This window comes from Trachurus japonicus, chromosome 6 (assembly GCF_045865225.1).
Source record: "Trachurus japonicus isolate A0001 chromosome 6, Traja_1.0".
Lineage (NCBI taxonomy): Eukaryota > Metazoa > Chordata > Actinopteri > Carangiformes > Carangidae > Trachurus > Trachurus japonicus.
Genome location: NC_140912.1, coordinates 14187756 through 14202180, shown reverse-complemented (window position 1 = coordinate 14202180; position 14425 = coordinate 14187756). Strand labels below are relative to the sequence as shown.

The 14425-nt window shown below is 44.2% G+C and overlaps 1 protein-coding gene across 2 annotated transcripts in view; it reads left to right on the top strand.

Moving 5' to 3' along the window:
• Positions 1–11688, top strand: part of roraa (RAR-related orphan receptor A, paralog a) — a 181416-nt gene extending 169728 nt beyond the window's left edge. For both annotated transcript variants that reach the window (XM_085779119.1, XM_085779120.1), the window contains 9 exons: positions 2391–2476; positions 3982–4123; positions 6369–6764; positions 7408–7529; positions 7653–7785; positions 8802–8909; positions 9910–10020; positions 10250–10362; positions 10753–11688. In XM_085779119.1, the coding sequence (XP_085635245.1) occupies positions 2391–2476; positions 3982–4123; positions 6369–6764; positions 7408–7529; positions 7653–7785; positions 8802–8909; positions 9910–10020; positions 10250–10362; positions 10753–10917 (1376 nt within the window). In that variant the 3' untranslated portion in view covers positions 10918–11688. The remainder of the gene's footprint in view (positions 1–2390; positions 2477–3981; positions 4124–6368; positions 6765–7407; positions 7530–7652; positions 7786–8801; positions 8910–9909; positions 10021–10249; positions 10363–10752) is intronic.
• Positions 11689–14425: the final 2737 nt, after the last annotated feature.

The window sequence follows — 14425 nt, the reverse complement described above, 5'->3', positions numbered from 1 at the left end:
AGGGCTTTGTGAGGCATGCTTGTGTGTGTGTGTGTGTGTGTGTGTGTGTATGCCCTGCCCGGCCTGGCACCCCCGCGTCTCTACTCCCACTGCTTTCACCTGATGTGGCACAGCCTCTGTCAGGCCTGAGTGAGCGCCCAGCCAGCTTCGCTTCTTCAGGAAAGATGAAGGCATCTCACAGCTGTGCTGTGGGGGTGGGGAAAGCTAGCAGCAGCCTAAGCCTGGAGCTATCAGAGGCTGGAGCTCAGAGCCAAAAGCCTGTGGGCTGGATAGGGTGGGTGGAAGCTTGGCTTAACTTGGCAAGACAACCATAGCCACAGCCCTGCACTGCCACCCAATGGCAGGGGAGTAACACTACAACCTTTAGTTCAACATAACCACAGCTAGTCATAATTACAACACGCTTCAATTGTTGTGAGTGCATGTCAGAACAAATTACGTAAGTAATGAGGCTGAAAATGCTAAAGGAGTCGAAACACACTGCACTGCTAATGCTCATGCAGGGAGAACACAAAAACAAACAATAGAGTGCTCTCATACAGCGATAGACCTAACTGAAATAACAAGCAACTGTTCACTGCAAGGAAAAGATTAATTATAAATTAACCCTCTCAGTTAGGTTGTCAGAGCCCGCCTCCTGCCTGGATTTCACTCTAATCCGGGCCGACGAGGTGCAGTGCCCTCTATTGTATGTGAGAATCACAAATCGCAGGAGGTGTTGTCTGGAGGAGAATTAATTGTGCATGTTCCACCACTCCCTTTTGTTCATTTTACTAAAATGTAGGCTAATTCCATGTAAACATGGCCGGTCTTGTTGACTCCAGCAGTGCGAGGAGAACAGACACAGATTCCTGAATGAATAGAGTGTGGCTCCGGGGTTAGTGGATTAGAGGCTCTGTGTTAAGGGCCTCTCCTGGGCATGCCTCGGGGACAAGGACATTATCCACATGACACATTACAGGCTCCTAGGCAGCTGATTAAAATGGGCAGGAATCTCTGGATTGAACTCAGCAAAAGTACTTTTGATGTTATCAAACTAGTTTAAAGAGGTTGGTTGTTAAGGTGTATGTGGGATATTTGAAGCTTGCAGTCTTCTTAGGAAGAGACACAAGGCTTTTATAGCAGACAGTTAGGCCTGGCTAGAGGGGAGAAGCTGATGTAACACTTTGACATAGTGAATGTACCACCACTTTTTTAATGATTATCATTTTTATTGCATCTTATTAAGGCAAAATTATAATATTCTCCCCCCTAATTGCTATAGACTTGTGTTGCAATAGCTCTTTTTTTTTTGCGCTGATTGGTCGGCTGCATGACTGGTTGGAGAAAACCATTACATCGTGAGAAAATATCCCGCGGTGATCTTTCCTCGATTTAGATCAGATAGCGGAGTTCGTCTGGCACTGCAATGCACTGTTGGGATGGCGGGACTGAGATGTTGGAGATGTGGAGGAGGGCTGTGAGATAGAGATCTCTGGAGGGAGCGAGAGAGAGAGAGAGAGAGAGAGAGAGGGGAAGACGGGGGGGGGGGATGGAGGTGGAGAGGGATGGAGCATCAGTGGCTGCAGTGATAAAGCTGAGAGCAGTGGGACAAGCTGGGAGTTCTGCGTCTCTGATGTCTGTGTGTTCTGTCTGTTCTGTTGCGTTGCCCTGTGGTCTTCTCCTGAAGAGAAGGCCAACGATGGATGAGGCCTGTCCTCTCTGTGCTTTTGTCCTCTATGGCGCGTGAATCACAAGCCTGTCAACAGCACAACACCACAGCTAAACCCCCCACTGAACCCTGTTTTTTTTTTTTTCTCTATAGCGCACACAGACGTGCACACACACACACACACACACACACACACATGCAGCCGCTGCCACCGCTTCATCCAGGCGCAGTGGGCATGTTATGATTCTTTGTGGCCACAGTGGATTTACTCCTGAGGTTTTTATGGTTTTGAAGTTTAAGAGGCTTCGTGAAGTTAAGTTTTCCAACAGGGAATACGTCTCCTCATGTGGCTAAATGAGCCTTTGTCGTCGCACCGGGCTAGTATTAGTGATAATGTTCATGATTTGTGGGTAGCACGGCTTTTTTTCCTTATGTGAGCTGTGTTAAGGATGCAGATTGACACGATGTTTACATTGACTGCTTGTGAGGACTTAAAATGGCCTCCTTCCCTCCACACACAAGCACACACACACACACACACACACACACACACGTCTGTAAATATGCAGCTAATGCTCTGTGGAAGTGAGGATTCAAAAGCCACCGGATGAGATGTTTTTAGAAGCACAGTACTCTTTCATGTACCAACATGGATCCATGGTGAGGGTGTTGTACAGTGACTTGTGACAGCAAAATGTTGATTTTTTTTTCTTCTTTCTTTTCCTTTTCTTCTCCGCAGCTCAAATCGAAATAATTCCCTGCAAGATCTGTGGAGACAAATCATCAGGCATCCATTACGGCGTGATAACATGTGAAGGCTGTAAGGTAAGCATCATGAGACTGAACCTGTTTGTGTCATGGGGAGTAGCGTGTGTGTGTGTGTGTGTGTGTGTGTGTGTGTGTGTGTGAGGGACAGGGGAGCTGAGAGGGGGGATGACAGTGAAAATTGAGGTTGAGTAAAGAAAGTTGCTTGCTAGGAAAAACATTTGAAAAATGTTGCTGAAGTTTTACGGACATTTGGAGAGGGACTGCGAAGTGTAAACACCAAGAACATGATCATTAAAGTGGTCAAGCACCACGGAGGACATCACAGAAAACCACAATTAGTAGTACAAAGTCATTCCTCTGCCTTGCTCTGCCTTTCCCTCCCAGGGACATGTCTTTTCACTGTGTTTCTTGCCTCTGCTGCAGCCTGCTCTTCTTGAAATAAAATGATCAAAAGGAGAGTGCTTTGAATTATAGCAGATTGTTGGCTGTTTGCTACAGTGTGTTGCTTCCATTGAAGCCGCCTTTTGTACTGTTTCAAATGCACCAGCCATTCATAGTGAGGGGAATTTTGTGCTTAGAGTGTATTCTTGTCCCCGTGCTTGTCACCAGGCACATCATTAGCATTCCTCAGCCAGGCTGCACCTTTGCTGTTTGCTCCCGTGTGTGTGTATGCGTGAGTGTGTGTGTGTGTGAGAGAGAGAGAGAGAGAGAGAGAGAGAGAGAGAGAGGAGAAAGAAAGAAGGAAGGAGAGAGAAGTTCTTTTTCGCTGTTCTTCTCTCCCTCACACAGGAGCTGGAAGGAACAAAACACTAAAGAATAAACTGCTGAAATCTATCTTTAATGATTGCTAATTAGTCCAGGCAGAGAGGCCTTTAATGATATGTGCGAGTACAAAAGTTTGGACCATAAATCATAGCATTATTAAAGAGTGCTGCTTGTCACTGGCAGTTATAGCCTGTTTCCATAATGGCTTCCATTATAAAGCAACTTGGCAGCTGTCAGCTGTTTTCTTGTAATTAAACAGCCAATGAGCAGCTAATTAAGACATATGTGTATGGAGCGGTAGAGTGGGGCATGTTAATGATGTGCTGGAATCAATTCATTAAGTCAAAGGATGAGGAATCCAGTCGGTGTGCATTCGCAATCCTTTAGCACTGCACATGCCAGTGCGGCGTTAATCAACACTAATAACCCCACTGAAGAAAAATAGCATCCACTGTTATCATTCCTACCCAAAACACGCCACCCTCATGCTGAACACGCTGCTGAGATATAGCGCTCTTTAAATGCCAGATATTACAGCATAACAGCCAGGAAAATACCACCACAGTAGTGTTATTATCTAATCTGTTTGGCAGCGGTAAAATAAAAATATCACCACAAGGAATGCAATAAATCACTATCAATCACTAATGAGTTTTGTCAACACCAAAAAACGCTACAAAGACATGATCTGATCCTCCAGTCCCAGAACATTATTTTTTTTCCGCCCACGGTGATTCATCTGAGGTGTGTGTGTTTGTGCCCCCCCCCCCCCCCCCCCCTCCTCCTCTCATGTGCAGGGCTTCTTCAGGAGGAGTCAGCAGAGCAATGCAGCCTACTCCTGCCCCCGTCAGAAGAACTGCCTGATCGACCGCACCAGCCGCAACCGCTGCCAGCACTGCCGGCTGCAGAAGTGCCTGGCAGTGGGCATGTCACGAGATGGTAAGTGCTTCATGGAAGTGGAGGAACGGGTGGGCGGATGCAGCAGGGTGGCGTGGTGGTGGGTAGGACAGAGGTAAAAGAGCTAAGGTCAAGCCCGTGTGTGGGCAAGACTGTGCTCTGCTCAAGTGCCTTTGAGCCAGCAGCTTCAGGGGATGCTGCTCTGGACTCTGACCTCTGATTGAAGGCAGGAAAGAATTACCTCAAATGGTCGTTGTAAGTTTTTGCGTATAGTGTAGAGTTAGTGTTTTCATTTTTGTGCTCAAAAAAGAAGGTGGATAGAGTGATTTTTTTTTTTTTTTACTCACATGCACTTAGCTACTTATACAGCAGCTAATTTGCATTCTGTGTTACTACAAGATCTTGTGAGCTGTGCTTAAACTACAGCGGTCAGCATCTTCTTACAGCAGGAAACACAACTCTGAGGTATGTAGGGACAAAAAGAAGTAGACTTGCAAAAAATCGTTATTTTTCAGAGATTATCAGTAAAAAAAAAATGACAATCCTTTGCCTGGAGCAATTAAAATAAAACTATACCATAACTCAAGTGCAAAAGCTTAACTCTCTGTGGTTGTTTGGTTGTTTATTTGTGGCCCTGTGTTCATGTGGTACTGCATATTGATATCCTGGTGGAGACACAAAGAAAACGCACACACACAGATAATGACTGCCATTATTCCCAAAGGGACAAAAAAACAGACATATCCTGAGAAAATCTCGACACGAGCGCTAAGACGCTAAGACGTCACTCTGCGTTCTCTGTCTGCAGGTGAGTGCTTTGTCTGTGGGCCTAATTTGTTGCTGTGATAGAAACTAGGTTTGATGAAATAGGAGGTTGTTGGAGGTTGTCATTAGTGCTGCTGCAGCTGAGATGCAGTAATGGGAGCACACAGGTGGGGATGTGTGGTGGAGGGCCCCTGCTGTGCCGTGCTGGTCCAGACTGGGCCAGTGCTGAGGAGATTCTTTCAGAACAAAGCAGAGCAGAGCTAGGTTTTTCTTTTTCTTTTTTTTTTTTCTTCTTTTCTTTTTTTTTTTCTTTGGTTAAACACACACAGACAAGTGAGAACCTGAACGTGCATGCACAGAAGCCGGCGAGATTTTACGCGCACTGCTTCGCTTTAATTCAGTTACACACATGTCATACATATTCATGAATGTGAATGAACACAGAAGTACATTAGCACTTATGAGGGCCTTTGCATAGCCACACACATTTCTCACATGCACACACGTGCACACATGGGACAGACGAAGGTGACTCTTGCCTTCACTCAACACAGCCAGAGCCCATCTGCCTGCACTCTCCTCTGTACCGCTTCACTGTGCGTAGACAAAGACACACACACACACACACACTCTCTCTCACTGTGACCGGCTGACATACTGCCAGGCCCCCAGAACTCTGGCCAAGGAGTCTCATTCTCAGCACCACTGTTTAGTCTGGAAACCTTGAAACAGGAGGCAGCAACTTAGCCTTCTCATGTTTGAGTGGCTGGTAAGCTGTTAGTCACCTCCCACTCCTGCCTCTGCACTTATGAAGCTGTTCATTTTTGCAATAATGTCTCTCATTATCTCGAAATATGGATTTTTTGTCATCAGTGTTATCTGTTAAGAGAGCGTATCACTTTTTAGTACTTGACTGTGCATCGGTCTCGTGGCGTATGGTGATCGTAGCTGGTGTCTTTTCATCTCATAGTAACATACAGATGAGTTATGTGTGTTATGTTGTTGTCAGCGGAGGGCACATATTGACCTCTGAATTTGTTACACACTTTGGAGCCAGTAGAGAATAAATCCGCCAAAAAACAAGAAAAATCCACGGTTGAATCCTTTTGGCTTGTTGTCCAAACAAGTTGTTTTGTCTCAGACTCACTAAGGAATAAGAATTTAGTACAAATTGTGAGATAATGTGATTTGTCCTCAGAGAAATTCTCCTGTTTCAGACACATTTCACATCACTTTACTGGAAACAGTATTTCACATACTGGAGTATTACAAAACTAACAAAATGGATCAATAACATGGAAGGACGAGTAATTTTCCATAGTAGTGATACTGTATGTTGACTCATTAACCAGAGTTTTTATTTTATTTCATTATGAATACAAATTATATGTTTACTTTACTTTATAAAAAAAGCTCCTGGGTGTCACATATGGAAAAATGTTTGTAAAAGTCAGCAGCATCTGTGTAAAGTGTTTGGGATGTTTCACCCGATCTCACTCATGTTGTGTTGTCCTAATCACAGCGGTGAAGTTCGGCCGCATGTCGAAGAAGCAGCGAGACAGCCTGTACGCTGAGGTCCAGAAACACCGGCTGCAGCAGCAACAGCGTGACCACCAACAACAGCCCGGGGAGGCGGAGCCACTCACACCTAGCTATGGCCTCTCAGCCAATGGCCTCACGGAGCTCCATGACGACCTCAGCGGCTACATGGACGGTCACACCCCAGATGGCAGCAAACCAGACTCTGCCGTCAGCAGCTTCTACCTGGACATCCAGCCATCCCCTGACCAGTCAGGCCTGGACATCAACGGCATCAAGCCGGAGCCCATCTGCGACTTTGCCCCCGGCTCTGGCTTCTTCCCTTACTGCTCCTTCACCAACGGAGAAACCTCCCCCACCGTGTCCATGGCTGAACTAGGTAAGGAGCAGGAGAGAGACAGGGGTAGACGAGAGGAGAGACGGCAAAATGGAGGAGGGGGGAGAACAACTCAACCGTGGGGCAAACGACACAAAGGTTGCTTAAAATAGCAGGAGGTTGGAGACTCATCTCCAACACTCATTAAAAGAGCCTCTTTTTTGTAATTAGTTTCCATTAATTAGGGCCAATCAGGATCCAGCAGGGCAGGCGTCTGGGGAAATCATTTTTTTAGGCTCCCCTGTGCCCAGGAACTCCTTTTAACAGATGTGTTTTCAAAACCATTTAAATTCTTATACTCAATATTTCTCTCAGAGAAAATGTGACCTTTGTTTCAGTGAGTAACGTGGCACCCCTCCTCCTCTCCATGCATTTGTGTCATAACTAGATTGGCTTTGCCTCAACCTTAAGCTATGAGCTTCCTGCAGGCAGTAAAAGGAAATGTCAACAAGCCTTTTCCCAGTCAAAAAAGCCCACGCGTATCCGCCTCTCCTCCTTCTTGAAAGCTCAGTAAATAAATCTTCTTTTCCTGTGGCACATTTCATCAGTGAGGTCTTCACTTTCTCATAGCCTCGCAGAGTAACAGTCAGATCTCAGCCGCGATCTTCCGGGTTTGTGACGATGATGATGATGGTTGTGTTTTCAGAGCACCTGGCCCAGAACATCTCCAAGTCACACATGGAGACATGTCAGTATCTGAGAGAGGAGCTGCAGCAGATGACCTGGCAGGCCTTCCTGCAGGAAGAGGTGGAGAGCTACCAGAGCAAGGTACCTTGACCACAGCTGAGGGTGGGAGTGGGGGGGCCAACGCTGGCTTTCCACAGGCAGCTGCAATCATCAAATGCATTGTTTTAAAGCAGATAACCCATTCTCTGTCCTATCTGTTCTTAGCCCCGGGAAGTCATGTGGCAGCTGTGCGCTATCAAAATAACAGAGGCCATTCAGTATGTGGTGGAGTTCGCCAAGCGCATCGACGGCTTCATGGAGCTGTGTCAGAACGATCAGATAGTGCTGCTGAAAGCAGGTATGACAGCCTGTCAACATGGCCTGCTGCCGTCAGACTCACCCACCACCTCCACCACCACCACCACCACCACCACCACCACCCCCCTCTGGCATTGTCACAAGGGCGTAGCTGACCTGACTGCACAAAGCCCTCTTCTTCACACGCACAGACAGTGTCACAGAGAGGAGACCCGGCCCTGCCTGCTTCCTCTCTTTCCTCTGTCGCTCCCTATTTTCCCCCCTGTTCATTACATACGTAGCAAAAGATGGACACGGCGTTAGATAAGCAATGTGTTTTCTGAGCTCAGATAATACCTATCATGACGGCTGCCATTCCCACCGCTTTTCCCAGACACCAGTGATGTGTCTGCCCATTCGCATTGCTCTCGTGAAGACATACTTGCAGAATATTAAACACTGATATGGCTCCGCGCGTGCTGTCACCTATATTTATGCATAAATGGAAGATGCTCAAACACACATACACACATGCGGTGCGTGCAGCAAACAAACACCTCTCCTGGGTCTTTCCCCGGGTATTATTTACATTAGCACAGTCATATGAATAATGAAATAAAGACTGAGATCCCTTGTCAGACATGACATTTTAAAACAGTAGCATCTTCCTTAGAGGCAGTAATGGCTTCTGTTATATTTTTCTTGATCCTCTTATCCACTCCCACAGAGTGGCACAAATTACAGGATAGAATAATTTCCCCCACCTATCTTGCTAAATAAAGGTTGAATGAATAAGCACTGTCACTACTGAATGAAGCACAATTTTTATCTGGCATGTCATTATGGAAGAATAGCCTCCTGTCTGTGATATTATCATCTGCAGAGGTGATTTTTCTTTTCCCTCTGATGGCAGTCGTCTCCATTTCAAAGTGGTTGTGTTACTCATATTGTTGAAGAATAGCACAAAGCACAATCATGTGCTTTGCATCCCTGACTGATGTGCAACTGTTAGGAAAAAAAAAAGAGGAAAAGAAACAAAGCTCAGATTCAGCATCTTGTTCCTGTATGTCTCCACAGGCTCTTTGGAAGTTGTGTTTGTCAGAATGTGCCGTGCCTTTGACTCGCAAAACAACACAGTCTATTTTGATGGAAAATATGCCGGACCTGATGTGTTCAAGTCATTAGGTAAGTGGAGTGGGTGTAGGTTTGTGTCTGTATGCGTGCACATCAGAGTGAACGTGTGTTTGTGTGTTGTCTCTGCTGCTGCTGCTGTGTGTGTGTGTGTGTGTGTGTTTTCTTACAGTGTCTTATACCCCTTTCCTTGGTGTAATAGCCAAAATTAGAGTCTGCTGTTCTGTTCTACACAATGCTGAAGGCCTGGAAGCAAACACTGAGCACTCATCCCTGCCTCACCTGGCATTGCTGTCTCTGCAGCGGTTATTTATGGTAGAACAGAGATGTTAGTGAGGCTCTGCTGCATATGGCTCCTGTAACTGTGGAATAAATAAAGCCAGACAGACTGTCTTTTGGGAGAAAGCTATCAAAACCATCATTGATAGTCTGACATAAAACATCTCAGGCAAAAGCAAATAGCATTTGTGTTTGGCTGCCATGACATTACTAAGACTCTCCACCATGGATTTTCTTGCACTTCCAGCTGCCTTTTGACGAAAAAAAAAAAAAAAAAAATGTAAATGTGTCCCATAGTGGCACTAAAAAATGCTGAATTCTGTTTCTTAGTGTGAGTTTAACAATCCCTGTAACTCTCCGTTTGTGTGTTTATGAGTGAGCATGTGCGTCTGTCCCAGTGTCCTGTGTGTTCTGTGCAGAGGGGTCCGCGGCGGGGGAGGCAGAGTGATGGGCTTCCAGAGCCGCCGCGGCATCCGCCTGTCTCTCTCTATCCCCAATAATTGATTTAACTAAAAGCCTCAATAGTGACCTCATTTTGGCTTGCATAACACCACCCAACTGCCAAAAGTGACTCGTCTGGGAGGCAAAACTCAGTAAAAGCATTGCCTGTTCTGCTCAAGACGCTCCCATGTGCTGTCAGCATGCCGTTCTTTTTCATTCCTTCCCCTTCCTCTCCCATCCCCGTGTGCCTCTCTCCCAATAAAGATCAAGAGTGAATGTTGTTCTTTGGTCTTCCTCATCCTAAGCCCTCTCTCTGCGTCCTTTGCTGTGGCAGGCTGTGACGACTTGATCAGCTCCGTCTTCGAGTTTGGGAAAAACTTGTGTTCTATGCACCTGTCTGAGGATGAGATCGCCCTGTTCTCCGCCTTTGTGTTGATGTCTGCTGGTAGGTGTCATTCACGGTGCAAGGGAAAAAAAAAAAGAAAAAAAAGGAGGGTAGACACACATTCACCACAGCAGGGAATGCTGTTGCCCTCATGTTTCTCTCTATCAATTAATATCTTAGACTCGTGGCACTGCACTCATTACTTTTCACATGAGCCAAGTTGACTGCTAAGTGGCCTACATGTGAGTCTGCTTTAACGAAAAGTTTTTTTTTTAAATTTACTTTTCAGACCGGTCTTGGCTCCAGGAGAAGGTGAAAGTAGAGAAACTCCAGCAGAAGATCCAGCTGGCCCTCCAGCACGTCCTGCAGAAGAACCACAGAGAGGACGGTATACTTACAAAGGTACACACCGCATCCATTATCCTTGAAAGTGGTTCTCTGCAAAGCATGTTCCACACTTGTAGTAGTGTAATCTCCTGCTGTTTAGGATCTTTATCCACAGGCTGCCAACCATTTTTCTTACATTAGATTAAACTAATAGATTTCAGGGGAAGCATTCAAATATGTTTCATGGGTTTTTATCAGTGGGGAAGTGGCAATTTATCAATTGTACCAGCTCTATAATATGAAATGTCAGGTTTTCCTCGTGTCTGAGCGCTTGGCTCAATATTTACAAGTCTGTTTGCCCGTGTGAGTGGGAATACACTGTAGGGAAGAATGTTTTTCACTACCATTGCTGCATGTCCTTGCCTCCATGTAAATCTAAACCGCCTGTCTCCTCTCTCTCCACAGTTGATATGCAAAGTGTCGACACTGCGAGCGCTGTGCAGTAGGCATACAGAGAAGCTTACAGCTTTCAAAGCAATATACCCAGACATTGTGCGTGCCCACTTCCCCCCCTTATACAAGGAGCTGTTCGGATCAGACTTTGAGCAGTCCATGCCCGTTGACGGGTAGCAGCCCTGCCAGGTGCCAGTGTGCCCACCGTAGGGGAATGTGGAGGAGGAATCTGAGACACTTTATTGGTGCCCTGCACAAACCAGAGCGGACAGATGGCACGCTGTTCAACTTCTTCTTTTGCATTGGAGGGGAGGGCTTAGGGAGTTGATTCTCAAGGTTTACTTATTGAATTTAGTTCTCTTTGGAAGACTTGTGGGACCCGACACCCCATGGGACATGAAGAGGAGATAGGGACAAATATTTTCTGTGTGGTTGAATTTGACCTTTTTATGCGCATTTCTAACATGGAAGTTGAGTCATTACGATGGTTTGTTCATTTTCACCAATATTTATTGAATCACTATTATTATGATTTGTCTGTGCATCTGACTTGTAATCCTATAAACTATTGATGAAAACTATTGGCTTTAAATTTGCTGAAGACATCTTCAGTAGAGATGAAGATAAATGAAGAAGATAATGAAGATGAATCAACATCAGTATTATTTTTCAGATGACACTCCTGATAGTGTTTTGTTTTTTTTTCTTCCGTATTTTCATATTGAACACTTTAAATAGTCCTGTCCCTGTCCCCGGATATAAAACGCTGATAAATGCGCACACTTTGGTCAAGTTCAGCCATTTTTCTCTTGTTTTCAGTCGTATCTTTTGGACGCAGTGCTTGGAATGAAAACTCACAGCAACTTTAAGGGAGGCACCGTCGGCATGGTGATGCAATCGGTACCTCTCTATGGACAATCGTTTAAAAAAAAAAAAAGAAACATAGAATTCTGGTAATTCTAATGAAACCGCAATGATTTTAGCTGTCAAAGACTCCATCCACCATTGTTGCATAGTGAAATCATGTAAGGCCATCTGCTATTAATCCTTCTCTGGACAGGTGCCCTGGAGAAGCACAGGGCACCAACACAATGAAAAGGGTCCATTCCACCTGTTTTATAATGTACTACAGGGTATATGGTCATAAGTACTTACTATACAGAAAAAAGTAATGTTTATAGAATCTATTTTAAATAACATGTATGATATTAGTAGTTAGACCATTCTTAATTGTTGAATTGATAAGGCACTTTTATTTACACCTTTCTTTAATTTAAGACGTGTATATTTACCTAGTGATGTGTTGCATGTGCACAAGAAATACAAGTTGAACCATGGTCACAGAGGCAAGTCCTGGGAGCAACAGATGATACTGGTCTGGAAGTTGTTAGGGCTGTCTGGTAGGATGGCTGGTGTGGCTGCTGGCCGGTGAACAAAGAGGCACGTATGAGAGGGCAGCTCAGAGACACTCTGATCGCCGGTTAGCTCAACTACTGCCCGACTACACCTGTCAAAATGTAGCTCTGATACGTCTTTTAGAAACAGCCGACAACCCTCTGTAGTGGTGTTACACTCCTGTTCTGTGTCTTGGACAGACCTGGATTGAACACCATTTAAAATATAAGAAAACAGAGGCATAGCATCAAACGTTTTGCAATGATTTTCTTATTCTTTCGAATAGTTTTCTAAATACTTGGTACCAGTTTTATGAAGGAAAATTGTAATTTGTTAGAAAAGATAAAAATAAAACATAATCTCAGCCAGTTCTAACGTATTAATATTGAATATTCTTGGGGGTCGGATCGAGCGATCACATACTTCACTGTAATCCAATTGTTCCATCTAGTGGAAGCTAAAGATACAGCAAGCTTAACTTGCCTGATGGCAAAGATACACTGTCCAACCTAAAAGCACATTTACGAGCCTCTCTCAGAAGGTTTTTAGTGTTTGTTTTTTTTGTTTTGTTTTTTTGAGTGGCTCTGTCTGCCTTCTCACCACAGCCTCCGCCCGGCGTCAGCACCACAACAGGACACAGAGGGAACAGTGAAGGGAAAGTGAATATTCAAAGCCTTGTCTGGTAGTAAAGCTTCTATTTTTGTAACATGTTTTGGTTAATAAACTCATGAAAGAGAACGAGGGAGAGAAAAAGATGTCAGGTAGCACTTAACTATATTCCTGCAATAATTAGACTAGCTGTTATTTGTATGATTAGGGGAGAAACATAAAAATGGTAGGACAAGTGCTATTTTCAGAATGCTTTGTTGTCGTGCTTCTGTTTTGTTGAGTGTGTCTTTCTTGTCAGTGTGGTAGTAAAGTGGTAGAAAAAACCCTGGATGTGCCAAACAGTAGTCGTTGCTTCCGCTTTCCAGTCTACTCGTCAGTAATGTAGAATGGATTCCTAAGACATTCCAGCAATCTCAGTAGCGGCTTCTAGGAATATCTTTAAAAAAAACTGGAAAAAAGAAAAAGAAAAAAATGATATCCCTTTAGAAATCCAACAATCCAACAAAGCATGTTAACACATCTGTCACCAACATAGAATCCAGTTCTTTGTCTTTTGTTTTCTGTTTGCACACTATCATTCCTCTGCTGTGCAATTTGTACAAGGTGTTAATACCTTGTGCTGTCACCCCTCAGGGAAGAGTTTCTTTTGCGCTTTCGGTTTTGAGAGGACATTTGTTTGTACTCATTAGGTTAGGTTTGTTATGTTTTTGTTTTGTTTTTTTGTTTTTTTTTTTGTTCAGGGATGTGTCCATGAGAAGTGGTTGAGATTAACATTTGAATATTCATCACTGAGTTGTTCATTTTTGACGTCCTTTTACAAGGGGGCCTCCGGCCACTCAAAGACCACTGCGCCCCTATGGTCAAGTTAAAAAAAAAAAAAAGACAAAAAAAATTCATTTGTAAAAACAACAAAGCCCATCACTTTTACAAACCGCAGTTTTACAGTTTTAACACACATACACATACACATACACACACAAAAGAAAATCAGTTTTGGTTTCAAATGGTGTCATCAGGGTCTTTAAATATGATAACCCTCTTTGTTAGAAAAACCAAATATTCTTATGCAATACTAAATCTCTTGTGTTTGGGTTGTAGTAGATATGCTGTACCTAAGTAATAATCTCTGTTATGATCCAATGCTATTTGGATATGCACAAGCCCTCTACGACTAGTAAACCTCAGTCTCCCAGCAACAGAAACCCAGTCTGGAACACTGCTAGACAATCCAGGTTGAGAGGCCCAGAGGCCCAGCAAGAGCAGCCAGGAGGATGAGGTGTGAATGCTCAGGGAGGTAACAGGTAGACTGAAGAAGAAGCAGCTCGCTTTCCTCTGGATAGTTGCAGAGCATCCAATTAGCTCTTCTGCGAATTTACTATAAGCACTCAATTGATAAAAGAGGAGGTGGCTGAACTTTTTGGCATAGCACACTGAACATGCAGTATACAACGCTTAACTGTTCAGAAAATAATGAAGAGATGGACATTTGGCTGATTTCCTGTTATTTATTTGCAAAAAAAAAGAATTGTTTCTTGAAAATCTTTTTTGATGGTCTCATGAGACAACTATATTTCATTAAATATGATCAGCTATGTTCTGCCAGGGGGAAATGAAGTGGACATTTTGTTTTCATTCAAGTCTAAATAGATGAGTGGCTTGTGATATGTTCGACAATATAAAA